The sequence below is a fragment of the Lontra canadensis genome, unplaced genomic scaffold (genome assembly GCF_010015895.1).
Source record: "Lontra canadensis isolate GAN:19392208 unplaced genomic scaffold, GSC_riverotter_1.0 scaffold214, whole genome shotgun sequence".
Lineage (NCBI taxonomy): Eukaryota > Metazoa > Chordata > Mammalia > Carnivora > Mustelidae > Lontra > Lontra canadensis.
Genome location: NW_022631208.1, coordinates 79011 through 106239, shown reverse-complemented (window position 1 = coordinate 106239; position 27229 = coordinate 79011). Strand labels below are relative to the sequence as shown.

At 37.0% G+C, this 27229-nt stretch overlaps 1 protein-coding gene across 4 annotated transcripts in view; it reads left to right on the top strand.

The window, feature by feature from the left end:
- The first annotated feature begins 7707 nt into the window (after positions 1-7707).
- ARHGAP5 (Rho GTPase activating protein 5) overlaps positions 7708-27229 on the top strand; it is a 72306-nt gene continuing 52784 nt past the window's right edge. For 3 of the 4 annotated variants that reach the window (XM_032848894.1, XM_032848893.1, XM_032848891.1), the window contains exons 1-2: positions 7966-8199; positions 21368-25255. In XM_032848894.1, the coding sequence (XP_032704785.1) occupies positions 21536-25255 (3720 nt within the window). In that variant the 5' untranslated portion in view covers positions 7966-8199; positions 21368-21535. Of the gene's footprint in view, positions 7813-7965; positions 8200-21367; positions 25256-27229 lie in introns of those variants that run through there. The other variant, XM_032848892.1, reaches the window with a different exon arrangement.

Genomic DNA, 27229 nt, shown 5'->3' with positions numbered 1-27229 from the left:
TATAACATTAAATATGCATTTACCATATGACCCATTAATTTTACCCAATGGTATCTAAGAGAAATGGAAACATATATCCACAGAAATATTTTTATGGTCAAAGAAGCATTATCCATGACAGCCAAAAAAGTGTAAACAATCTAAATGTACACTAACTGATGAATGGACAAAGTGGTATATTCATATAATTGAATACTAGTCAGCAATGAAAAAAGAAGGAATTATTGATGCATGCTAAAATATCAATAGACCTCAAAAATGGAATAGCAAATAAAAGAAGCCAGATGCACAAGACCACATATTGTGTGATTCCATTTATATTAAATGTCCAGAATAGGCAAATCCTGAGAGAAAGAGGGGCTGAAGATGGAAACAGGATTGACTACAGGGACACAAGGGAGAAAAGACACAGATTGTGGGGACCTAGTACTGGCTACTTGGATGCTCTGGATTATACTGCTGTGGAGGATGCAAAGTGATGAATACATTGTAGGAGTATAAAGAACTGTGGTATTAGAAACCACAGAGTGACCTTTTGGCAGAGAAGGTTAAGAGCAGTTGACCTTATAACGAGGATGGGGCAGGCTTGCTCTGGGAAATCCAGAGGTTCAAAGCAAATTAAATAGATTTTAGGAAGAAGTTTTAGAGGAATGTAAATCAATTCAGTTTCATCAGGATGAAGTTTTTTTGTTTTGTTTTGTTTTGTTTTGTTTTGTTTTAAGGGCACTAGACAGAACTGATAGGGAAGCTGAGAGTAATAGCTTTATCCTGGGTGTGGTGGTGGGTATGAGTGGGTGTTAAACTAAGTGTGAACCAGGAAAAAGTGAAGCCTGGTTCCTGGACTAACCCTGCAAAATAATTTCAAACTTAATAATGTCAGAGTGGCAAACAGACAAATTTGTGGATGTAGAAATTTCAGCTCAGGAAGCTTCAATGTCTTCTGAAGGTCACACCATAAGCAAATCTCGAGATACAAATTCAGGTTTCCTGACTCCCAGTTTGGTGGGCTTTCTACTGCAGATGAATTTGTGCCTCAGCATTCCTTTGCACTGTAGTAAGACTATTTGGGCATCTTCTTTAAACTGGTAATTGTGTTGAGGAGGATATAGTGAACAGGAGTGCTAGAAGATAAATGCCCCGACTTAAAACAGTAACCCTCAGTTCCCTGGGGTGATGGAAGCTAACAGTAACCTAAGTATCAGCAAAGCCACATGGGAAACCTTCCAAATGGAACACATTTTATAATAATTCTTGTGGTTCAAAGGGAAACACCAGAGTATGTGGAAAGATCAGATCAGCATTATCAGCATTAGAGATACTATCTATTGTCTATACCTGAAAGCTTTGGAACAGAGTTTTAGTGTAGAAACAGCTTAAAAATAGAATCTGTGCCACGAGATCGTCAGGAATACAGACAGTACTATTGGCAGATTTACATCATTAAAAATAAAGTCATTAAGTAGAATAAAATGTATTTGATATGTTTTGGTCTATAAGACCTTTAAAGAAAAAAAGGCATAATCAATGACAGGCTACAATCCAGTGGTGGCAATTATATGTTTACCTACACCATTTCATTCCATTACATCAGAGGTTGCTCAAATGGAACCAGTCAATGCCCAAGGTGGCCTGTAAAAGACCCAAGAGATAAGAGAAAAGCAAAAGCAGATAGAGATTCAAAAATTAAAAAGGAAGATAGAAGAAATGATCTAAAGTTGGGGCAAGAGGGAAGAAAGAGAGAAAAAAGGAAATAATAAAAGAGCAAAAAATAGATTTATGTGGTAGGCAGTTATTGCTTTATGAACGTTTACCTAAAAAATAAAAAAAAAAAAGAAAGAAAGAAAGTTTACCTAATCCTGCTTTATATATTGTATCTCTCCATTTTAAATACCATTATACTCCAGATTTTTATTTATTTATTTATTTATTAAATATTTTATATATTTATTTGACAGAGAGAGAGATCACAAGTAGGCAGAGAGGCAGGCAGGCTCCCTGCTGAGCTGAGAGCCCGATGTGGGGCTCGACCCCAGGACCCTAAGATCATGACCCAAGCCAAAGGCAGAGGCTCAACCGACTGAGGCACAGGCACCCCTATACTCCAGATTTTAATGGCACAAGAAATAATATGTTCATTGTAAAAAACTAGAAATATAGAAAAGCAAAAAGGAGAAAATTAATATTAGCTATAATCCAGTGATCTAGATTAGATCTCTGTTAACATGTTGGTCAATAATATTGTCATCTTGTTTTCAAAACATTTTCTTTTTACAAAAATGGAATCATACTACTTTTATTTCTTTGTAGCCTGATTTTTTTTCACAGAAATCATTATGGATATTTTTCTATCTCAAAAATATATACTTTTAAAATATTTTAAATATTTGCCTTCACTTAAATGTAATTTTACAAAAATTTGATCTACAGGACATGTTATGAATTTTTGCTACTTTACTTTTACTTTATTACCATGTTTGTAAAAACTCGGAATTTTTTTTTTTTAAGATTTTATTTATTTGACAGAGAGATCACAAGTAGGCAGAGAGGCAGGCAGAGAGAGAGAGAGAGAGAGAGAGAGAGAGAGGGAAGCAGGCTCCCTGCTGAGCAGAGAGCTGGATATGGGGCTTGATCCCAGAGCTGAAGGCAGAGGCTTAACCCACTGAGACACCCAGGTGCCCGACAACTCAGAATTTCTAATGTAAATACTTTTTGAGGAGAAAATAGAATTACTTGTGGGTACTAAAGCTAGAAATAAATGAAGCATATGCTATCGTCCTGTGCTAGACTATGCTGAAGAGAGATTAGAAGCCTATTTGGGGAAAGAAGAGTATTATTATCCCTCTCTATGTAATAGATGTGTTTGAAAGAAGTTGTGTGTCCAATCAGAAAAATGGCATTATTATTTGAGAGGCTTTTTGAAGAAAATGCAAAAGCATGGATTGGCAAAGCAAACATTTATCATCTATTGCAGCTTGTAATAATAGAGAAAAATAACAAAGCCTTAAATGTGAAGTGATTAGACAGCTTCTCATTGATTTCAGAAACTTATGCTGCGCCAATTCTTTACAATGTTCCTTAATGTTATTACAGTTACTCGTTGCTAGTAACTCAGTTACCTTCTAGAGAGATGTGACTTAGAAAACTATGGGTTATACTCAGGTAAGACATCTAACTTGACTTTCACAGGTAAATTCAGCAATTTCTTTAAATGATTTATATTTTCCAAAGTGATTATCTCAGCTAGTATTTCAAAATATAATCTAAAGCCTTCTGTTAGTAATCCATAGAAATCCATAAAACCTAGAGTGTTTTGTATTATTATTCATCAAACATTCATTGAACTTTCTACTAACTATGTTCTAGTTATTGTATAGGGCCAAACATTCATTTGCATTTCTTACCTAGAGGGGCTCACAATCCAAAGGTGGCCTAAAGAGAGCAGGAATAAGGGGTATTCACAAAAGTTATGTTCTTGTGGTTAAATAGTCAAGCAATATGAGTTCTTGTTACCCGTTGTAATGATTTATAAATCACAGTGGTATAATCTCAAAGAGAGAAATCAGTTAGCAACCTCTGCAATTATTTTTTTAGCTTTGTGGGGTTAACCTTATTGGGGTTGATTAAATTCAAGCTGTGATCTTTCATAAAAACTCAATGGAGGGTCCAGATGGCCCAGTAATACCTCCTTTTGTGAGAGAAAATAACTTGAAGATTTTTGTCTAATGAAAGTATTGTGCTGGTGGGACCTGAATGAATTGTTATCCCTTTAAAAGGAGTCTGCATTACAAGTAATCTTTATGAAATACTAATTATTCAAAAAGAGAGGTCTGCTTTCACTCTTACAGTTATGTCCTAGGACCAGAGTGGCAAGAGCATGACATTTTGAAGCTAGACTCTGATACCATCTTTGGGATTTCAGTCTGAAAGTACAATTCTGGAAAATCAACAGACCAAGGCTCTGTGGAACGAAATGCCAGGAAGGTCAATGCATTACTTTCCTACTGTTCCAGTCCCATGCTCACAATTACCTTAACTCTTATGAAAATATTTTCTACAGTAACAGATAAGACATAATTAGTACCTTTTCTTCATGCTGCAAAATATCATTGGTAGCCATAAAACAAATTTGAAGAAAAGTCTTTCAGCACACAACTCAGTGAATGGTTACTGGGCTTATTGGTTATATCACGATTTGCCACTTGTGAGAATAGCACTCCATCCTACTCAGCCTTCTGTCCACCTGATAGTCCTCACTGTATCAGACAGGCGGAAAGAGAATTCTAGGCAAGAGGTGGGGGTTAGGTGGGAGGTGGAAGTGAGTTGTGAAATTCAATAAGAAATTACACAGTAAACAATCCTTTAGCGCTTTGGTTATTTAGCTAATTTGCCTTCGTTATTCTCCAACTTCTTTGCGTAGTCTGTCTGTAATCAGGTGACATTCTGAAGTAGTTTGTTCTCCAGAAGCCTGTCTAGTATCAGACAGGCAAAAAGTATTGGTCAACTTTATTATGAATGCAAAGGCCCTTTATTTGGCCTTTCATTTGTTGTTAGTTGAGGCTATAAAAGCCAAAGAAGTTATGATCAGAGATTTCCAGCAGGGGGTGCAGCTGCTTCTATAGGGTAAATTCTTTTGAAGCCAAATCACATCAAACATCTAAATATGGTACTGTTACCACTGATGATAGAGCTGGAATTTTGATAACATTTATGGCTGTCATTTCTTTTGATCTTAGAAAGACCATGCACATTAATATTTTATTAGGATGTGTTAAAGAACTAGCAATTTGTGGAGAATATTTAACTTAAAAACCTAAAATATCTGACCAAAATCTTATTCTGCTAATTTTTTCAAAGTAAATGAAGAACAAAGCTTTGGGTATTTTTAATTATCCAGTACAACAAGTACTTAATTAAATAAGTACTTAAATTTTTTTATTTTAGAAAAGAAGAGTAGATGATCTGAGATCTCTCTCTCTCTCTCTCTTTCTCTCGTGTGTGTGTGTGTGTGTGTGTGTGTGTGTGTGTAAAGAATACATTACTTATTTTTTTCAAAATTTCTCCTTTTGGGTGGCAAGCGTGGGTGTTTAAAGCTATTTCTCTGAAGGTATGGCTCCTGGTCAACTTTAAAAATGCCATCTTATTCTTTGGTTTTTTAATTTTTCTCCCTTTATTGCCTTTTATTTGTAAACATTTGAGCATTTTCAAGCACAGAGCTTTGGCCTCCAATTCCTATGTTCAGATTTTTATTTGTACATAAAAGTGTATGTTTTATTTTCTGAGAAGAACAAGCAATATAAAAACAATAAAAATATGTTAATTTTTTTGTACTGGTAAGCAGCTTTAGACAACTAGTACTGATAAGGAGCAAAGTTTTAAAGTTCCAGACCCCTTAAATCAAGATAGATGATGTAGGAGGACTAACAGTAATGTCAGCTATGAAAAGTATCCTTTGAAAATCATGGCTTTGTTTGTTACATTTTCTGGGTCTTCATTATGAGAATGTAACATTTCAAGACTTGTTTTTCCCTCCAGAATCATGTCTTGATCCTTTAGTATCATGTCCTGTTTTAAAGGAAGCATTATCAGGTAACTAAGGTGTAATTTTCACCTTCTTTATATGATGATGCTTCTTTTAAAAGCCCTGATTTATTTGACTTGAGTTTGTGTTGATACATGTCCATGGTTATGAAATTTCTGATTATTTAGGAAGTAATTTTCAAAGTATCTTTAGGGTGGACACTCCATAACAGTTAACATTTCAGAGTGTAAGTCGTGACTTGGAATCAATTACTGTATTTTTAAGGACTCTTAGTACAAAGGTCAAGAAATAGATTTAAATGCACGAACTTTCCAACCTGCACAAGTGGTATGGGTACTTATGGCATTAGAACCTCACATCGACAGTCCCATTCTCTTTCCCCAATTTCTTCTTCTCCTTTTTTCCCTTCCTTTCTATATTTACTTTCATTGCAAGTTTTCTTTTGCATCTTTCTATGCCTATGGTTTGTAACTAAAAGAAAGAAGTGCCTAAGGACCTTAACTACTTAACCTACTTGGTACCATTCAGATGCAAGAAAGTGGCTGGAGTAAGGAATTTCAGTGATGCCTTTTTAAAATTAGGGAGGAGTAAGAGACATAGAGAAATTAAACATGTCTCTTCTACTTTGTTAAGTTTACCTTTGAGAAATGTGGACAGTAGAGGGGGAGGAGTGTGGAACAAACTTGTGCTGGAATATTGTGATAGATTTACTGACAAATATTTTCTGATTTTTACCAAAAGGTAGTTTTTGTTTTTCTAGTTTACCAACAGACCATAAAGGTACTTCTGGTTGGCAGTAGCTGTATCATTATAACACAAAGCAGCAAACTTGGCTAACTTCAGCACCTTATATAACATAAGAAATAAAGAATAACTGGAACTTAAAAGATTTTTCATATATTAACTTTACCGATGATGAGCTGTTTTCAAGATAGGAAACAAATCTTTCCCCAGAGGAAAGTTCTCCCCCAAATTACTTCTTTTAGACCTAACAAATTGGGGTAGACTTATGTTTCTGCTCATTCTTTTATCTACTGGCAACTATTTTAAGACCTCTCTATGAGACAGATTCTGATGACCTTGGGAAAGTCACAAGACTTCAGTTTCTTCAATGGTAAAAGGAAAGGCATTTTTTTCTACCGTCCGTCTTTTCTTCACCTTTCAATACCAATGCTCGGAAGAGAAATACAACGAAAACCCAGTGTACCCCCAAACTTGTAAAATTTCCATGTCTCAAAAAACACTGAATATACTTAAGGTAGGATAATAAAAGCCTGGTTCCTAAGGTTGGGCTGGTAGTGGTGTGGACCGGGGTCTTTGGGGCCACCCTAAACCCCTAAATCTTGGTATCTCGCTTAACTTCCATAAGAACAGAATAAACCATGGGCCTGAGTCCGTGCGGTGTGGGCGTATAAAGGGATTCTAGCTCGTATGGAGTTTTGCCTTCTGGGTGAGCATGGCACCAGGTCCGGGGCGGGTGATGTCTGTAGTTGGCTAGCGATCCCCAGGCGGAAAACTGGCTGCACACGTAGGAGTAGACATGAGAGCATGTCCCCGCGAACAAGCTAGGGCGCATATTTTTCTCCCTTGAATTCTTTAATGCTCTGAGACCGTAGGGGGAATTTATCGAGAATCTTTCGGTGCCCGTACGATGTTTTGCAACGGCTAACACAGTATCAGGTTCCTTTGCAGTATTGTGGTTTGCTCTCAGTTTCAGCCAGAAACCGGAACAGAAGGAAAGGGAGAAAGCAGGGAAGGTTCGGAGACGACCGCGCTCAGGGTTGCATGGTCTGCAGCTTCTAAAGCGTGGAGGATGGGACTGAGAAGGAGAATACGGAGAAAGGGGAAAGCTGAAGAAAAATACCCACGCCAATGGGTAAAAGGGAAAAGGTGAGAAGGGATAGAGTAGGAGAGGGAACCAATGGGTGGGAGAGGCGGAGGAAGAAGGGGGAGGGGAGAAGCCAATGGGGGAGCCCGGACGCGAGCGAAGACGCGGCCCCGCGCTTGCTCCCCTCCCTTCGGCCCGAGCGCTCGCGCCTTCCCAGGCTCCCCGGAGACTAGGGCAGGGGCGGGCCCAGTCGGGCGCGGGGCGCGGGAGGCCCCGCGAGGTGGGGGCGGGGGGGGCGGGGAATTGTGGGGAGGGCGGTGCGGGTGCGCGTGCGCGCGCTCGCGCGCGCCCCGTCGAGGCTGCGCCGCCGCTCCGCCCCCGGCCGGGTGTGTGGCTGCGCGCGCGCGCGTGCGTTCCGGCGGTGCGCGCCGGGAGAGATGCTGAGGTAAAGTTCGGGAGAGAGGGAGAGAGATCCGTCAGCGCGAGGGAGCCCGAGTGGCCGCCATTACTGAGCCCGGCGCGGCGGCGGGCACAGGGGAAGGGGGGAGGGACGGGGCCGCCGCTGGTGGCGGGAGGGAGGGTGGGAGGGTGGGTTACCCGACTGCGGGAGCTGTAGGGCTTAAGGTTTCGGGGCGTGTGTGTGTTGGGGAGGGCGGGGGGAGGTGGCTGAAGGGACGCGGCGCTTGGTGAGCGCGCCGGGGAAGAGAGGCGAGCAGAGAGTGGAGGAGGAGGAGGCGGCGGCGGCGGGAGCGCTCCCCAGGAATGTCGCTGCCGCCGCCACCGCCGGGGCCGCTGCCGTTGATGAGGAGACGGAGGAGAACGACGGTGTTAGGTAGGACCTTGCGATCCCCGCTCTTCTGGGCCTGTCCGCTCTCCCCCTCCCCGACCGGGACCCTCCCGGCACCGGCTGCCCCGCTCGGTAGCCGCCGCCGGTTGTAACCAGTTCAAGGCGCTGGGGCCCCGCAGGCACGGAAGGGAGCCAGGCGCCGAGCTCTGTCCTCACAGGCCGAGCGGGGAGCGGCTGCCACGGGGGGCGGGGGTACGGTCGGCGTGAAGGGCAGAGAGGCCGGGGGAGGGGGCGCTTTCTCCACAGGTGACGCGGCCGGGGTCGGTGGAGGCCTGGTGGTGGCCGAAGATTGCGCCGGCCCCGCCAGGCGTCCGCTCTCGCCCACCGCCCTCACTTGCCCTGCTCTCCGATGGTACGAGGGGAGGGAAGGTGGCGGTGTCTGTTGGCTGGGTTGCTGCTGTTAACGAGTTCCACCTGGAAGGGGAGAGGGAGTGGGCGCATATTCGCGGAAACATAATCTTGGTTGCAAACTTAAGCGCCTTTCAAGGGGATCGGCCCTTTCACTTTTTCCCGATCTCCCCCACTTCTCCTTGGGTTCTCTTCACCAATTTCCCATCTGCTGCGAAAGCTCGGGGTAGGGTGTGAGAAGTTGCACTGCGCAACGAAAACGCGGAGTCTTACCAGTTGACTGCGGCTGGGTTAAGGCTTTGATACTGAGTTTTTGCGAGAATAACCTCTAGATTCTCCGTTTCCACTAAAGAAAAGTATCGGGGTGGGGGTGGGGAATCGCGCGGGAGCGCGCGCGCACTTATCCACACATAAATACTCACTCCCTCACACCCTCCCTCTTCAGCGTTATTAGAAATGCAAGTGAGGTGGAGACTGTGGGTGTAGCTGGCGCAGAAAGGTGCTTGGAAGTAAAGGCAAACTATTAGGATGTTTGGTAAAATTCCGGGAAAGTTGTAGGGAGACGCTTATACTTACGCCATATGATAGAAATCCAGTTTTGGCTCATGCTTAATAAATGGGAGTTTTAAGTGTTTTAGACCTAGACCAAAATAGGCATACAGATTGTGTGTACACCCATTTTTAAGTTTAAGTTCCTAACGAAAATTTGCTCTTTTTCCTTTGTTATAGTTAAGAAACTACTTTTTTTTTTTTTTAATTAAAGAGTAAAAGTGTAAAACGGTGGAGTACGTTGTTGTGTTTACTGATCTTTGCCATTGCTGCCTTCTACAGGTGTTGGCGGGGCATGTGGAGGGAAGGGTTTGCGGTCTTCACTTTGAACATCCAAAACCAGTACCCAATTTCAGAGTATATGGGAGCGGGGGAGTTATTTGCATTCACTTCAGGAAGTATTTCTCAAAATCTCCTAAAATGTTTCTTTTAGCAAAAATTTGATCCAGATACAACTATTTGGAAAAATACTAAGATATGTTAGTAAAATGTGTTTTGGAAATGTTTTATTGTCAATTCCAGTTTATTTGACTTCAATATGATAAAACTGTTCTTTTTTATTTTAAATTTTTTTTTGTTTTGTTTTGTTTTTTAATTTTTTGACAGAGAGAGAGATCACAAGTAGGCAGAGAGGCAGGAAGAGACAAGAGGGTAAGCAGGCTCTCTGCCGAGCAGAGAGGCCGGTGCGGGGCTCGATTCCAGTACCCCGAGACCATGACCTGAGCCGAAGGCAGAGGCTTAACCCACTGAGCCACCCAGGCGCCCCTTGATAAAACTATTCTTAATGAATAGTTTTAGATATACATACTATATAGGTAATCTACTGGAAAGTTAGCAGTTTCCATTTTTTTTTTTTTAAGATTTTATTTATTTATTTGACACAGAGAGGGATCACAAGTAGGTAGAGAGGCAGGCAGAGAGAGAGAGGAGGAAGCAGGCTCCCCGCGAAGCAGAGAGCCCGCCGCGGGGCTCCATCCCAGGACCCCGAGACCATGACCCGAGCTGAAGGCAGAGGCTTTAACCCACTGAGCCACCCAGGCGCCCCGACAGTTTCCATTTTAAATTCTTTCTCACTTTTGGCCTTTTCATCTATCCTTTCAGATTGACTCCCATTTCCTATATCTGTAGTAGAGCAGAGGAGATGTGTTAAGTGTTGATCACCAAAAACTTTCATAGCCCTTAGAGCACTTTATGAACAAACATACATGATTGAAAAGCTGGGTATAGCTGTGTGTTTAACTCTCAAGAATGGTGCTATTGCGCTATCGATCTGATTGACTTAAAGCAGACTTTAGTCAAGAGGACACAGATGACTAGATAACAATTGATTTGGTTGTCCTGTGCAGGCTACATTTTTTTTTAACCCTCCTCAGCATGTGTTGTTATTTAACCATTCTTTGTATATGTTCGTTATAAAAGCTTTGGGGAATGGGTGGGTTACACTTTGCTGTAAGAAAGATTTGTCACAGAAATCTGGTATCTCTGTCATTTTTAAGCACCCACCCCATTTAAATTACTGTAGCAATTTTAAAAATGTATTGCAAAATTCATATTTTAAATTCTGTCACATCTCCAAAATGCTTTGAAATCCCTCCACACACATACACTTTTTTCTGTTTGAAAAGCAGATTTAGTACACTTACTCTTTTGGAGAAAATTATTTTGACTTTGAAAGTTAAGTCTTTTTTTTTAAAGAAATAAAATATCGTATCTGCATTCCTTTTTTGGAATTGAAGTTGTGATACAGCTTAGAAAACAGTTTTGTAACTCAGTTTTTTAATACTGAAGGAAAAGTTTTGTCTCAGAATTCTACTAAAGTATTTTCAACATTAGCAGGCCCTAAGGTAAATTTTGCCTTTTAGTATGAAATGGCATAATAAAACTTTCTGGTGGCTACAGAGTAAGTTTCAAACTACAGTTTCTATACAAATTATTTTACAAACTCATTCTAGACCTGTAAGACCCATGATTTTTTTTCTTTGCACACCAAGAAGTTATGCAGATAATGTAATTTACTCAAGAAGTGTTGTATGGTGTTCTGTTTTAGTAATATCTCTGTTCCTAAAAAATGTTTATAAAATACATTTAAAGTACACCAGGGGAGCTTGGTTTTCTGTAACGAATGGTGAAGAAACCTTGATAAAGTGATCCATCATTTGGTGACTTGAGTAATCAAGCTTCTTATTTGTTTAAATGAAGGCTTTAGTTAATCATTTTCTCAAACCAGGAAAAACTGTATTAGAAATTTTAAAAAATAGTTCAGTGTTAAGGATTTTAAGTATAAACTTTAACCTAATTGGTTTTAAAACTCTGTTATTTGAACCCATTATGGATTTTTCCTGGATGGCTTGAGATTTCCTCTGACAACCCAGCAGCTACTATTTTTATTTGTTAAATGTATTGTACTTAAATCTAAGAATTTCTTTGTAGAAAGAAATCTGCATGTAAAGGAAACTTAAAGCCTGTGGTTTTTAATTCATTAATTCATATTACCTTTATTTAGCATTTACTGTGTACCTGGCCTTGGGGATACCAAGATAAATTAGAGATTGTGTAGCTTGAGCTTTAGTTGAAGAGGTAACTATAAAGGAGTAAATATGGGGGCGCCTGGGTGGCTCAGTGGGTTAAGCCTCTGCTTTCGGCTGGAGTCATGATCTCAGGGTCCTGGGATCGCCCCTGCATTGGGCTCTCTGCTCCACAGGGAGCCTGCTTCTACACGCCCCCCCCCCCCCTCCCGGGCCCCTCCCCCTCCCCCCCCCCCCCCCCCCCCCCGCCCTTGCTTCTCTGCCTACTTGTGAGCTCTGTCTGTCGGGTAAATAAATAAAATCTTTTTAAAAAATTTTTTTAAAAAAGGAGTAAATATGTACGTACAAGTACTAAGAAATGCAGAAAAGAGAACAACTATTTAAGATGCTCTTAGGGAATTATTTACAGAATAATCATTTGAATTTGGATGTATTAACTGCAAATAGGAGTTTGAATATAAGAGGGATGGTAAACAAGGTTGGTCTTTTTTGGAGGTTAACTCTACACAATACCTTAGATTTGCAGTAAAAATAGATTGTTAATGTTTGGTCATGTCCTTTCTATTTGACTCCTTAGAACTATTACTTGGGAATAAGAGTTATATAACTTCATAATTTTAGGTTTAAAATATGACCTGTGTGTATCATTTAGTTAGATTTTCAAGCTTTTTTCATCATGAAGAGTTAGTGGTAAAAGTGAATTTTCATTTTTCTACCTTCATACTAGGTTTAGCCTGTTTTGTTCCTGCACATTATTTTATTGAGCAGCTAGGGCGTTGTGAATAATACAAAGAAGTATAAGATACTACTCCCTTAGAAGAGCTTAGAGCTTTGGTGGGGAGAGAGCTTGACAATTTAGGAATGGTTAGATGCCAGTTCAAGATAGAGTAGAAGAGCCATATAGAAGGCAGGGCATAATGATTTTTAAAATCGTTGTAAAGGAATTTAGATAAAGGAAATAAGATTTAGAATTTGGGGAAGATGGGGATGAGTAAGAAAAAAGACAAGTAAGTTAAGGACACTGTGGACCAAAAGCACAGGGAAGTGAAGATAGATTGGCTGATGAGGGGAAAATATAAAGTAAAAATTTAAAAGCATCTGTTTGTACCTTTTGAGTGAAATATTTAGGGAAAAGTATTTAACACATGGTTAATAGGAGTGTTGGGGAAATAAACAGTTTTTGTGTTACTCTTTATCTTTGCGGTGTTTGGCATTACTAGGAACCTTGCAAAAACTTGTACATTGGTTCTTTTATAGTTTGTTCATTTTCTTCCTGTTGATGATGTGTTCTTCCTGGTCCAAAAATTTGTTTCTTTCTATACTTATCTTTTCAGAACCAAATATTAACTCTTTTTATTTACTTATATTTTTATTTTGGTTGACTGTTCAGAGAACTAGTGGAAAACTAACATTTCTATGATCTGGAGGATTGAAAGATCCAGATTTCTTTATTAACTAAGTAACTAGGTGTTTCTTATAAGAGTATTGAATTAAATGCTCTCTTAAATGATTTTTCTTATGTTTATGATCTTGAGATTTATGTTACTAATTCTAATGTTGCCTTATTTCATTTCTGTATTTTCATTTTTCTTTAGAAATACTGTCACCTGAAACTCAAGTGACACCACCATCTGTTGCTGAAACTGATCAGTTTTTTGTTAAGAAACACTGACTCATTTGTCTTTATTTCTTATAATTAGCAGCCAGTCATCAGATTCTTTTTCTTGGATTGTTCTTTCAAATTCTTTGGTAGTCGAGGTACTTTCAAGCCTCCAGGATTTGTCCATCTTTTGGGCTTTGTGCCTTAGCAAATTAATTTTGTATTCCATTTCTAGCTTATAATGATTTCTTATTGCTTATTATGAGGTTTAACTCCTGCTTGTCCTTGAAGACCTTCTATAGTCATACTTTATATCTTCAGAAACAAAATAAGAAATAAGTTTGCTTTTCAGCATGGCAGCTGTGCTCAGCCACTCCACCCTAGTCACACACCTGGAATGACTTCTTTCTAAAATTCAAATCCAGTTTATTTATCCTTCTTTCTTTCTTTTTAAGATTTATTTATTTATTTGACAGAGAGCGAGCCATCACAAGAAGGCAGAGCAGCAAGCAGAGAGAGGGGGAAGCAGGCTATCCCAGGACCCTGAGATCATGACCTGAGCTAAAGGCAGATGTTTAACCCACTGAGCCACCCAGGCACCCCAAATCCAGTTTATTTTTCAAAGTTGGTTCAAATCCTTTCTCCTCACTGTAACTTAATCTATTCCAGGGGTCTGCAGTTACGGCCCTTGGATCAGATTGGCCTTCTGTCCTGTTTCTGTATAATGGCTTTTTACGTTTTGAAATGGTTGAGGATACAATTGAAAGAATAATGATTGTGGTTCATTAAAATGATATGAAAATTCAAATTTGTGTTCATAGACACAACCATGGTCATTCATTTAAGTATTGTTTATGGCTGTTTTTGTGCTGTGACAGCAGAGTTGAATTATTACTGACAGACACTGTGTGGTATATAAAAGCCTAAAATATATACTGTCTGGCCAGTTTTCCAAACTTCATCTGTCCCAGCTTACACTGATCTTTCATGTTTTGTAATTCCTGTTGCATTTATCAGTTCCATGGTATAGCACATCACCTTTGTCTTCTCAGCTATGGTACCATAAAGTTTCTTTTAAAATTATGGGGAAAGTGGTTTTGAACCTTTTTTCCCCCTGCATATCTATACCTTCTTTTTAGTCTATATGTCTTCCTGAGATTCTTATTTAATTTTAGTGTTCCCATCAGTGAGATTCTTATTTAATTTTAGTGTTCCCATCAGTAAGAAAATTAAGACTTACCTAACGTATTTTGTATAATGAAAATAATGGTTTTCCTTTGTTATAGCATTATAATCTTGTATGTCAAAATCATGACCTTTCCCTCACTTCTCTGTTCTCCATTGAGAATACCTAAGAATCTGGAAGGGAGGTGAATATTCATAGCACTAGCTTAGTGGACTTCCCTATACTATACCTTTGTACCCTCGAAACCTCTGACATAAAGCTGAGATAGGCATAGTAAATACTTACTGGATTGTTCACATAGGTTGCAATAAATGAAATGACCTTTGTTTCTTCTGTTTTCACCACAGAGTGAGGATATGGTCTAGAAACAGTTTAGAATAACTTCATACCAAGGCGTTGGACATAATATCTTGTTAGAGGAAACTGTTGATAAAATAATAAGGTAGTTAATCTGTTTGGAAATAGTTTAGGTCATTGGTTTTCAAATATTTAATGAAATGAAACTTTTTTTTTCAAACAAGAAGTACTTGAAATATCAAAAGATAAAAATGAATAAAAGCAGAATTGTCTTTGTTGAGTAGGACTTCAGTGCTCCCAAAGTACTGCCTACTTGGACCCTCTTGGAAGTATTTCCAATGAGCCTTCAGGGTTACCTAATCAGTCTTAACAAGCGGACTGTTGGTCTTGAAAAAAACTGGAGACTTTTTATTTTAGAATATATTGCTATACTAATAGTGTTTGGGCCCATAACATGCTTGTAATTTTTGTTAATTTTGACCATAAATACGACTTCAGGATTGCTTAGTGGTTTAGGATCTGAGTCTGCAGATTGACCCATGTAATCATCAGATATATGAGTACCTACTGTGTGTCAGGTGCTGTTTAGGGTGTTGGGAATATGGTTAAAAATAAAAAAATAACGACTACAACCAAAAAAACCAGAATAAAATTTCCATCCTAACATAGTTTAATTCTGAATCCTACCAAGATATGCTTCCAGGTTATTTAGTTGCTATGTAAGTTGTTGAAATTTTTAATAGATTTTCTTTTCATTAACTTGGTTATAGTTTTGTGTAAAGAGCAGTTCATATGAATGATGTCTTTAGCATTCCATTCAGCCTTAAGATTATGTGCTTATGTGGTAGAAAACTTGGTCAAACACATTATTATGGAATATAACTGACTTTTCTATAGGTATTACATTGTTTTTAGTTATCATGTATGTTAAAATGGCTTTCCCCTTGTGATTTTTCATGGCATTGATAAATTTGTTACTGAGAATGAGCAGTATTAAGAAAAGTAGTACTATATCAGTATTGTGCCATATTCATCTTTAGTAATTCAGTTGCTACTTTTATTAAGCTATTCTAGATTGCCTGACATTGTAAGATATATGATAGTCTTAGGGCTTGGAACTGTCTTTTCTCAAATATTTGTTTATATAAGGGATATTTTATTTGACCTAAAGAAGATGGAACATGTAATTTCTTATAATTGTGATTCTAAAAAATATTTTTAAAAAACTAGATGGTTATTCTGACTGAAGATACTGTAGATCATAGTCTTCATTTTGGTGGCTTAATTTTTGACTTTTAATGACCTTGAAATCCATGTGCACTTCCTCCATTAAAGCTATCTATCTATTTATCTATTGATTTATTTTAGCGACAATGGCGTGGTGGGGGGAAGGAAGAGGGACAGAGGCAGAAGAAGAGGGAGCGAGAGAATCTTAAACATACTCCGTGCTGAGCACAGAGCCTGACTCGGGCCTAGATCACACCAAACTGAAATCACTACCTGAGCTGAAACCCGTGCGATCTGCTGACTAAGTCACCCGTGCTCCCTTCCATTAATAGCTTTAGAAAACTTTTAGATTAATATGTTGCAGAGCTTATTTAGTAAACATCGTGTGATTTCCTCTTTTTTTTTTTTTTTTTTTGGCCAAAGAATTAACAACATTGTGATTTGAACATTTATTAAGATTCATGAATTTATTGAGTAGCTAATACATAGGAAGCACTGTTGGAGACTTTTGGAATACATTGATGAAATAAAGATTTGAAGCCTTTGTGGATCTTTATTAAGTATGGTCTGGGGTGGGGAGAGGGATAGAGTTAAATGACAAGTAATAAATAAGTTGTATAGTAACTTAGGAGTTAAGAGGCAAGGAGGATTTGGGGGGTTATTGGGAAAAGCAAGTGTAAAAGCAGACATGCTGAGGAACAGTGTTCCTCCATGTGACTGGAGCAGAATGAGAATGGGAGAATATATGAGAGTAGGTCAGAGAGCAAGACAGGGTTGGAGAAGGTAGATATTATAGTATCCCACAGAAAGGATTTGACTTTGACTTTTAGGAGCCCTTGGAGGGTTTTGGGCCTAAGAATGGGAAGCTCTGACTTAATGTTTTAAAAGAAACTCTGGCTGCTCTGGTAGTAATAGATGGCAAGAGGAGCAGGAATGGAAGCAGGGAAAGTCTTTGGACTAATCTGGGGCCAGATAGGTTGGTGGATGGGGTCAAAAATAGAGCAATAAATGTAATGAGAAGTAATAAATTCTCAATAAATTTTGAAGATAGGACCAAAAGGAATTTCCTGACAAAGTATAATAATTTAAAAGTATAAAATAATTTTAAAATTCCACCTTATATTTATGAACACAAACTTTGTGAGAAGGTACAAAACAAATTTTGGTTTAAGTCCAGAATCACTAAGAATTGATTTTTCCTAGGTTCCCTGTAGGACTTAAAAATTTTTCTTGCAGAAAGCACTTCATGTTATTAAAACTCCACTAGAAGTAGTATGTTGTGTTTGAGTGGCTGTCACGTATCTTAGAAAATTCCGTCGTATAGATGGCTTCATTTTTAAGACAGTTTTAGGGACCACTCAACAATATCAGGCAGATAGTTGATGTACCCCTGCATCTCTCTCATCAGCTGTAGTTCTACTCAAATTATACATTGTTGTTAATTTCTGGGAAGGTACTTAATCTAAACATTTCCTTGAAACGGTTGTAAAATGAACTTAAAGTTAGAATGAAACAGAAACTGCATTGCTGGGGCACCTGGGTGGCTCAGCTGGTTGAGAGCCAGCCTTTGGCTCAGGTCCTGGGATCGAGCCCCACATCAGGCTCTCTGCTTAGTGGGAGTCTGACACCCCTCCCTTCTCCTTCTCTCTTACTCTCAAATAAATAAATCTTTAAAAAATGCATTGCAAATTGCTGAAAAGCAGTACTTTGCCTAAGAGAATAAAAATTGGTCATCCAGACTCTTTTTAACTGGATAGCTTTGAGTCGATGATTGCTACTTTTGTCATGGTTTCTTCAAGGGTAAAGATACGAGAAAATGAGAACAAGTCACATGAAAGTAAAGTCACATCAAAAAACGGGAAGTTGTATGGATCAACATAATCAAATATTATCATTAAACATTTGAAAGGAATTTTCAGATTAAATTGAATAGCCTGCATATAGATATCAGCCATTAGTTTATTACTAGGAGCACACACAAAAAACAGGGGATTCTTTTTTTAATCAGTGCAGAAGAAAAATTACCTTTGTTACTTAATGGATAGTAATTTTGACCTGGATGTTGAGGGCCAGTAGAAAATTCATGTATGTGTAAACTATCCAGGTGGCTAAAATTAAATGCCCTTATAACCTGTTACAGCCAAATTCATGAATGCTATCTTTCTCTCATGAGGTGGTAACACCATACTATCCCAAACAAATAGCAAAATGTTTTTGAGGGTGGGTTGTAACAGTTTTTTCCTAGTCTTCTGGTTTCTCAAACTTTTTTAAACTCTGAAAACATTTTTTAAATATTAAAGCTTTTGGAAAAACATTAAAAAGATCTTTTGAGTTAAGTAAACCTGTAAATCAGATAAAGCATGTACTGCTTTTGATGATTGAGTTGGAGGGAGAGAGCACCTATTTGTCCAATATTTTTTACCACCTATAAGTGAAAGAATTTTCCACCACCGTTTGAAAATCACTTTGTAGTGACTCATGACATAAGCTCTGGAGCTGATTTCAAAATAACCAGCAGGTAGCCTTCCTGGAAGAACATGGATGTTCCTCAGTGTCTAATTGGTAGTTTACTGTGAATTTGGTGTGAAAACCATAAATGTCACACAAAGCTACCTCATTTTTAATTTAAACTTTAATATTCATGATTCAGAGCCTGCCACTATCAAATTTATTAGGATGTGTGTTGAAACCCCAATATTAAAATTTATCCTCCGTATAATAATTTTATTTCTCATTAGATAAAAAGCCTCCCAAAAGGGGTGGTAACTTTATGCTCCACTCATCTCCATTGAATTTTAAGGCCCTTTTCTTCCTGTAGCTTTTAAAATACATTTTATGATGAGAGTGTTTTTATTTCTGCTTACACTCTGTAGCTTAAAGTAGAAAGTATTCTGTATTCTCAGTTTTCTGAGCTATATGCTGTAGGAGAGCAGGAATGTTTGTTTTAATGTGTTTGGAATAAGCATATATGAGAAATGAATAAAGTGACTGTGAAGGCAAGGGATTAAGTTTGTAGTTGAGAATTTTCTATAATACTTAGGTTCATGTGACTTTGTACTATTAACCTTTCTATTTGTGTCTCTTAAACTAGAAGGCAGGGAATAGTCTTACTTTTCTTTGAATTGCTCTTAGTTTTAGAACAGATTTTTGTTTAATAAAGAGCTGCATGTAGTACTAGTGTATATACTGTTTAACATGAAAATTCCCCAGAGTAACCACTAGGTATGTTTTCTTTTGATGTACATCTTAAAGTGTACTGTCTGCGGTTTTCTGCTTTTCTAGTAAGAAGGAAGGGTAGGCCTTGTATTTTCCTTTGTGTGTTTTCCATTTTTTTTCTCAATTGTTACAGAATCATGCTGTTTTTGTGAATTTTGTTTTATCTTTTTATCACTGTGAATAACTTTGTTATCCAGTTCATTCCCTTTTGTTTTCTTATCAGTAAATACAAATTTTTTTTATGCAGTTTAGGTAAAGAAACTGGTGCTAGGTACAAGTACCCAATTTAACCAGATTAATATTTTTTAGAAGTTCCACTAATGAAAAAGAGTTAATAGGATTGGATGGGACTCCCCTAATTTCTTTTACTTCTAATTATTGTATATACTGCTGCCAGGTAAATACTTTAAAGTTGCAATCTGATCATGTAATTTTTTACAAAAAATCTTTTGACAGCTTCACTGATTCCAAGAATCAAACTGATACATTACTTATTAAACTTTCTTTGTTTGCTAGGCACTTATTTTAAAAAATGATTTCATTCTTAAATTTGTATAGATACACAGCCCCATTTTATAGATGGGGAAGCTATGACACAAAGCGGTTTCAGTTTTGCTGTTGTCATAAACTCATAAATAATAGATTTAAATCAGTTGTATTTATTTGTGGTTTTCTACTTGTTGTGTTGCTCCTTCAACACAGGATTATTTTATTATGAAAGTGAATCTAATAAATGCTTTGTATATCATATGGCAGATACTATTAATATTTATAGTTGAAGCTAATAGAATACACTTCAGAAATACAAAAGTAAATCTGAAATTTTTACTTTTAATATTATTTTACCAAAACTATTAGTCATAATTTTAAATTATAATAGTTTCTTTAATCATTAATTGTAGTATAGTAAATGTGTAGTGTAATTTGAATAGGTGTTTACTTAACACCAATAGGTGTTTACTTGTTTACTTGCAGTTGAGGTCAGTGTAGAAGCCAGGTATTTGGGGCAAGTGATGGTTCCTTTCTTACTTCTTTTTTTTCCTATGTTCTTTATTTTGTCTGGATTGAAGATAATTTTCATGTATGTTGATGTATACGAGTGGATATTTTCCCTGTCTTGTGAATTTTGGCGTGGTAGAAATGATATATTACTTTTAATTCAACCTCAAAAGTGTGAAGAATCTACAAATAAAACTTATATAAAAGACTGATTGACTGCTTTCACGTAAATAACGTAAATTAAATTACATTCAATTCTTAGGGTTATTTCATGTTGCTGGTATGTCAAATAATTATAAACAATTGTCTCAAGTAGACAATCTCAAAATTCTTCAGCTTGGTTCTACTCAAAATGTTATCCATGAGCTTTTTGTAACTATTCTGACAGGAAATGAATATAGAAATCAAGAACATTTAGAAGTAATGTTGGACAGTAATTTTATGTCTCTTGAATCTTATTAGGGTTTGGATTTTTGAAAAAAGTTCACTTTTTGGGTTTTACAAAATTGGACTCGCAGATATGAAATAAAAATTGATCCTTCACCTTGATAGTTTTGAGAAACATTGGTCTAGTTAAATACTTTCAGTATTTGTATTAACTGTCCATTTCAGTTTTCCTATTGAAGTATTTGAATGTTTTGAATTTGTATTGGGGCATAAAATTCGATAGATTTCACAGGAGCGTGTTAAACTTTATGAAAAATTTTACATAATTGTAAAATCTTCCTAAATTTATATGAGATTCCATTTTAGGGAACAAGTTTTGAGGAACGGTGTAATAGGTTGTTTTTGAAAGTTGTAAGGGAGTTGTTAATGGCAACTGGTACATTTAATTATCAGCAAGCATAGTGTAGTCACAGAAGGCAAGAAAATTAAGGGAGGGGAAAAGACTAGTTATTTCTTCAAACTTAAAGGAAGGAACAGAGGTAAAATAAAATGCACATTTGGTTATTAGGGGCTTATTTTAAATTTCTTGAGACATTACCTTAAATTATGTATGTAGGTATTTTAATTGTTAGATTTGTCTTAAATTTTGAAGTCATCTTGCATTTAAAGCAATAAATCATAACTTTATGGTGGCTTCCTAAAATACATGTAATATTTATTGTTAATGTCCATAGTTATTTGTTATAAATATCTGTAGTGTGTATATGATGTAATGTATAATTTCATGATTAAATTTTTTCCTTTTTCTCCTCTTTCTAGGAAGATGATCCATATGATTTTGAAGACCTTTCTGCACAGAAATGAGGGAAATACAAAGAACCAAATATAGTTCTGAACTTTGGGATCTGTATTTTGAGATGATTTTATTTTCAGAATGAGAAGTATATCTGATTATCTTTATGAATGTAGAGACATGAGAAGAGAGTTATGATGGCAAAAAACAAAGAGCCTCGCCCCCCATCCTATACTATCAGTGTAGTTGGACTCTCTGGGACTGAAAAAGATAAAGGTAACTGTGGAGTTGGAAAGTCTTGTTTGTGCAATAGATTTGTACGCTCAAAAGCAGATGAATATTACCCAGAACATACTTCTGTGCTTAGCACCATTGACTTTGGAGGACGAGTGGTAAACAATGATCACTTTTTATACTGGGGTGACATAACACAAAATGGTGAAGATGGAATAGAATGCAAAATTCATGTCATTGAACAAACAGAGTTCATTGATGACCAGACTTTCTTGCCTCATCGGAGTACGAATTTGCAACCATATATAAAACGTGCAGCTGCCTCTAAATTGCAGTCAGCAGAGAAACTAATGTACATTTGCACTGATCAGCTGGGATTGGAGCAAGACTTTGAACAGAAGCAAATGCCTGAAGGGAAGCTCAATGTAGACGGATTTTTACTGTGCATTGATGTGAGCCAGGGATGCAATAGGAAGTTTGATGATCAACTTAAATTTGTGAATAATCTTTTTGTCCAACTATCAAAATCAAAAAAGCCTGTAATAATAGCAGCAACTAAATGTGATGAATGCGTGGATCATTATCTTAGAGAAGTTCAGGCTTTTGCTTCAAACAAAAAGAACCTTCTTGTAGTGGAAACATCAGCACGATTTAATGTCAACATTGAGACATGTTTTACTGCACTGGTACAAATGTTGGATAAAACTCGTGGCAAGCCTAAAATTATTCCCTATCTGGATGCTTATAAAACACAGCGACAACTTGTTGTCACAGCAACAGATAAGTTTGAAAAACTTGTGCAGACTGTGAGAGATTATCATGCAACTTGGAAAACTGTTAGTAATAAATTAAAAAATCATCCTGATTATGAAGAATACATCAACTTAGAGGGAACAAGAAAGGCCAGAAATACATTTTCAAAACATATAGAACAACTTAAACAGGAACATATAAGAAAAAGGAGAGAAGAATATATAAATACTTTACCAAGAGCTTTTAACACTCTTTTGCCAAACCTAGAAGAGATTGAACATTTGAATTGGTCAGAAGCTTTGAAGTTAATGGAAAAGAGAGCAGATTTTCAGTTATGTTTTGTGGTGCTAGAAAAAACACCTTGGGACGAAACTGACCACATAGATAAAATTAATGATAGACGAATTCCATTTGACCTCCTGAGCACTTTAGAAGCTGAAAAAGTTTATCAGAACCATGTACAGCATCTGATATCAGAGAAAAGAAGGGTAGAAATGAAGGAAAAATTCAAAAAGACTCTGGAAAAAATTCAGTTCATTTCACCTGGGCAACCGTGGGAAGAAGTTATGTGCTTTGTTATGGAGGATGAAGCCTTCAAATATATCACTGAGGCTGATAGCAAAGAGGTGTATGGTAGGCATCAGCGAGAAATAGTTGAAAAAGCCAAAGAAGAGTTTCAGGAAATGCTTTTTGAGCACTCTGAACTTTTTTATGATTTAGATCTTAATGCAACGCCTAGTTCAGATAAAATGAGTGAAATTCATACAGTTTTGAGTGAAGAACCTAGATATAAAGCTTTACAGAAACTTGCACCCGATAGGGAATCTCTTCTACTTAAGCACATAGGGTTTGTTTATCATCCCACTAAAGAAACCTGTCTTAGTGGCCAAAATTGTACAGACATTAAAGTGGAGCAGTTACTTGCCAGTAGTCTTTCGCAGTTGGATCATGGCCGCTTACGGTTATATCATGATAGTACCAGTATAGATAAAGTTAACCTTTTCATTTTAGGGAAGGATGGCCTTGCTCAAGAACTAGCAAATGAGATAAGAACACAATCTACTGATGATGAGTATGCCTTAGATGGAAAAATTTATGAACTTGATCTTCGGCCAGTTGATGCCAAGTCGCCTTACTTCTTAAGTCAGTTGTGGACTGCCGCCTTTAAACCACATGGGTGCTTCTGTGTATTTAATTCCATTGAGTCACTGAATTTTATTGGGGAATTTATTGGAAAAATAAGAACTGAAGCTTCTCAAATCAGAAAAGATAAGTATATGGCTAATCTTCCATTTACCTTAATTCTGGCTAATCAGAGAGATTCTATGAGTAAGAATCTACCAATTCTCAGGCACCAAGGGCAACAGTTGGCAAACAAGTTACAGTGCCCTTTTGTCGATGTACCTCCTGGTACATATCCTCGTAAATTTAATGAAACTCAAATAAAGCAAGCTCTCAGAGGAGTATTAGAATCAGTTAAGCATAATTTAGATGTCATGAGCCCAGTTCCAGCCAGTAAGGATGTATCAGAAGCTGACCTGAGAATTGTCATGTGTGCCATGTGTGGTGATCCCTTTAGTGTGGATCTTATTCTTTCACCCTTCCTTGATTCTCATTCTTGTAGTGCTGCTCAAGCTGGACAAAATAATTCCCTAATGCTTGATAAAATCATTGGTGAAAAAAGGAGGCGAATACAGATCACAATATTATCATACCATTCTTCAATTGGAGTAAGGAAAGATGAACTGGTCCATGGGTATATATTAGTTTATTCTGCCAAACGGAAAGCGTCAATGGGAATGCTTCGAGCATTTCTGTCAGAAGTTCAGGACACCATTCCTGTACAGCTGGTGGCAGTTACTGATAGCCAAGCAGACTTTTTTGAAAATGAGGCGATCAAGGAACTAATGACTGAAGGAGAACACATTGCAACTGAGATCTCCGCTAAATTTACAGCACTGTATTCATTATCTCAGTATCATCGACAAACTGAGGTCTTTACACTGTTTTTCAGTGATGTTCTGGAGAAAAAAAATATGATAGAAAATTCCTATTTATCTGATAATACAAGGGAATCAACCCATCAAAGTGAGGATGTTTTTCTACCATCTCCCAGAGACTGCTTTCCATATAACAACTATCCTGATTCAGATGATGATACAGAAGCACCGCCTCCTTATAGCCCAATTGGAGATGATGTACAGTTGCTTCCAACACCTAGTGAACGTTCTAGATACAGATTAGATTTAGAAGGAAATGAATATCCTATTCATAGCACCCCAAATTGTCATGACCATGAACGCAACCATAAAGTGCCTCCACCTATTAAACCTAAACCAGTTGTACCTAAGACAAATGTGAAAAAACTGGATCCAAACCTTGTAAAAACAATTGAAGCTGGAATTGGTAAAAATCCAAGAAAACAGACTTCCCGGGTGCCTTTGGCACATCCTGAAGATATGGATCCTTCAGATAACTATGCGGAACCCATTGACACAATTTTCAAACAGAAGGGCTATTCTGAAGAGATATATGTTGTCCCAGATGATAGTCAGACTCGCATTATTAAAATTCGAAACTCCTTTGTAAATAACACCCAAGGAGATGAAGAAAATGGATTTTCTGATAGAACGTCAAAAAGTCATGGAGAAAGGAGGCCTTCAAAATACAAATACAAATCTAAAACTCTGTTTAGTAAAGCCAAGTCATACTATAGAAGAACACATTCAGATGCGAGTGATGATGAGGCTTTTACCACTTCTAAAACAAAAAGAAAAGGAAGACATCGTGGAAGTGAAGAAGATCCGCTTCTTTCTCCTGTTGAAACTTGGAAAGGTGGTATTGATAATCCTGCAATCACCTCAGACCAGGAGTTAGATGATAAGAAAATGAAGAAGAAAACCCACAAAGTAAAAGAAGATAAAAAGGTAAGTTTAACTCATAGTAAGTGATGTTTATAAAGATATTTGTTTTTGCTTTTTAAAATATGTATTTTTTTAAGATAATGAATTTGACATCATTGAGAACTTAGGATGCCTATGTCATTCAGTAATTTTCTTTTTTTTTTTTTTAGTAATTTTCTGAATATTTTGTGAGGAAAAATATTTTCATTACTTTTTAAATTGCCTTTTTATTTGTGCCTTATTTAATGTAGAAGTTTGAATTCATATTCTTCAGTATAATCATTCTAGGTGAATATGTTTATTTTCCTAATAGAAGCCCAGATATAGCGTGATTTTGCTCTATTTTGTTTGTAAGCATCCCATTTATCTCTTTTTGCCTTCTTTACCTATCAGTTTTGGAAAATTATTTTGAAATACCAGTCTCAATCAAGGATCATGATAATATAGTCAAACTGATAATATGTAATATTGGAAATTTAACAGTTCTAGGATTCTTTTTTGTGGGTGGTGGTATTTTGTCTAAAGACGTGTAGAAAAGTTTCTTAAGTTTGAGTTGGAGCATTTTGACTAAATAGCAATATCTGTTTTCAGTAGATAGTAATTGACCTGATTGTATTAAGCACTGAAAACTTAAATATATGTGCTAAGTTGTATTTTGTAATTTCCATTGGATCTTTATTACAGTGGTACTTTAGCACCTTCACTTCTAGTACTCTTTGACTCTTGAGTGTGCACAAGCTTTGCTGAAGATTTTTATGGTTTTGAGATAGCTTTCAGCAGGCTTTTATTCTGCATATTGAAGTTTCTTCATCAGTTATGTCCATAGTCTTAATACATGTTTGTTTACTACAGGTACTCTCAACACATGCTACTGGCTAAATATCTTTGGCATCTTTCATACTCAATCTATTATCACTAGTTCTCCCTACACATTTAATCACTGTCAAAAAATTTCAGCATTTTTTCTCAATTTGTTTGTTATTAATACTACTTAATGAGGATAAAGCATTTACAGTCATTCCATTTTATTTTATTTTTTGAAAAGATTTTATTTATTATTTATCTGAGAGAGAGAAAGCATGAGAGAGAGCAGGATCAGGGAGGAGAGGGAGAAGCAGGCTCCCTGATGAGCAGGGAGCCAAGGTGGAACTCTATCCCAGGACCCTGGGATCATGACCCGAACTGAAGGCAGACGCCTAACCAACTGAGCCACCCAGGTGCCCCATTTTAAATTGCTTTTGTGTGTGTGTTATTTTTCCATTTTTGATCATAAGTCTGCTTAATTGTTTTGATAACTTTCTGTTAAAATTTCAACTTCAAGAATAGCTACAGGAAGAGTAAAAGCTTTTATTTACCCTTTACTGAGATTTACCAGCTATTTACATTTTGTCCCTCTTCCTTGATTTATTTCGTGTGGGTATTTATTGGGGTTTATTCATTTTGAACCCTGTGAGATGAAGTTGCGGATGTTGGGACTCTTTTTACTGTGAAATACTTTATTTCCTAAGAATAAGAACATTCTCTTAAATAACAACTGTATAGGTATCAAAATCAGGAAATTTAATTAGGTTAAGGTATTATTATTTAATATGCAATCTGTGATCAAAAACAGATTTTGAACATGTTGAAACCTTTCTCATTAGTTTTCTTTATATCTTCTCCCAATTTTCCCTAATTTCTATGTAGTTCCAACAATAGTATATATGTAGTTTTTATTTTTTCACTTAGTTGTATTTTTCCCTATTGCTCTATAGTATTTCGATTATACTTCTTATTTTTATTTTTTTAAAGTTTTTTCGATAATACGTTTTAGTCATTATATTTTTCATTTAGCAAGTTATATTAAAAATGGGTGGTTAGGGTTCCAGGTTTTAAATTTTGCTATCATTTTTTGTTACAGTGGCCAGTTTACATAAAAGTTTATTTCTTTTCAGTCATTTCTTTAGGGTGAATGTACAAAAATAGAATCACTAGATTGAAGACAAGAGTATTCCAATG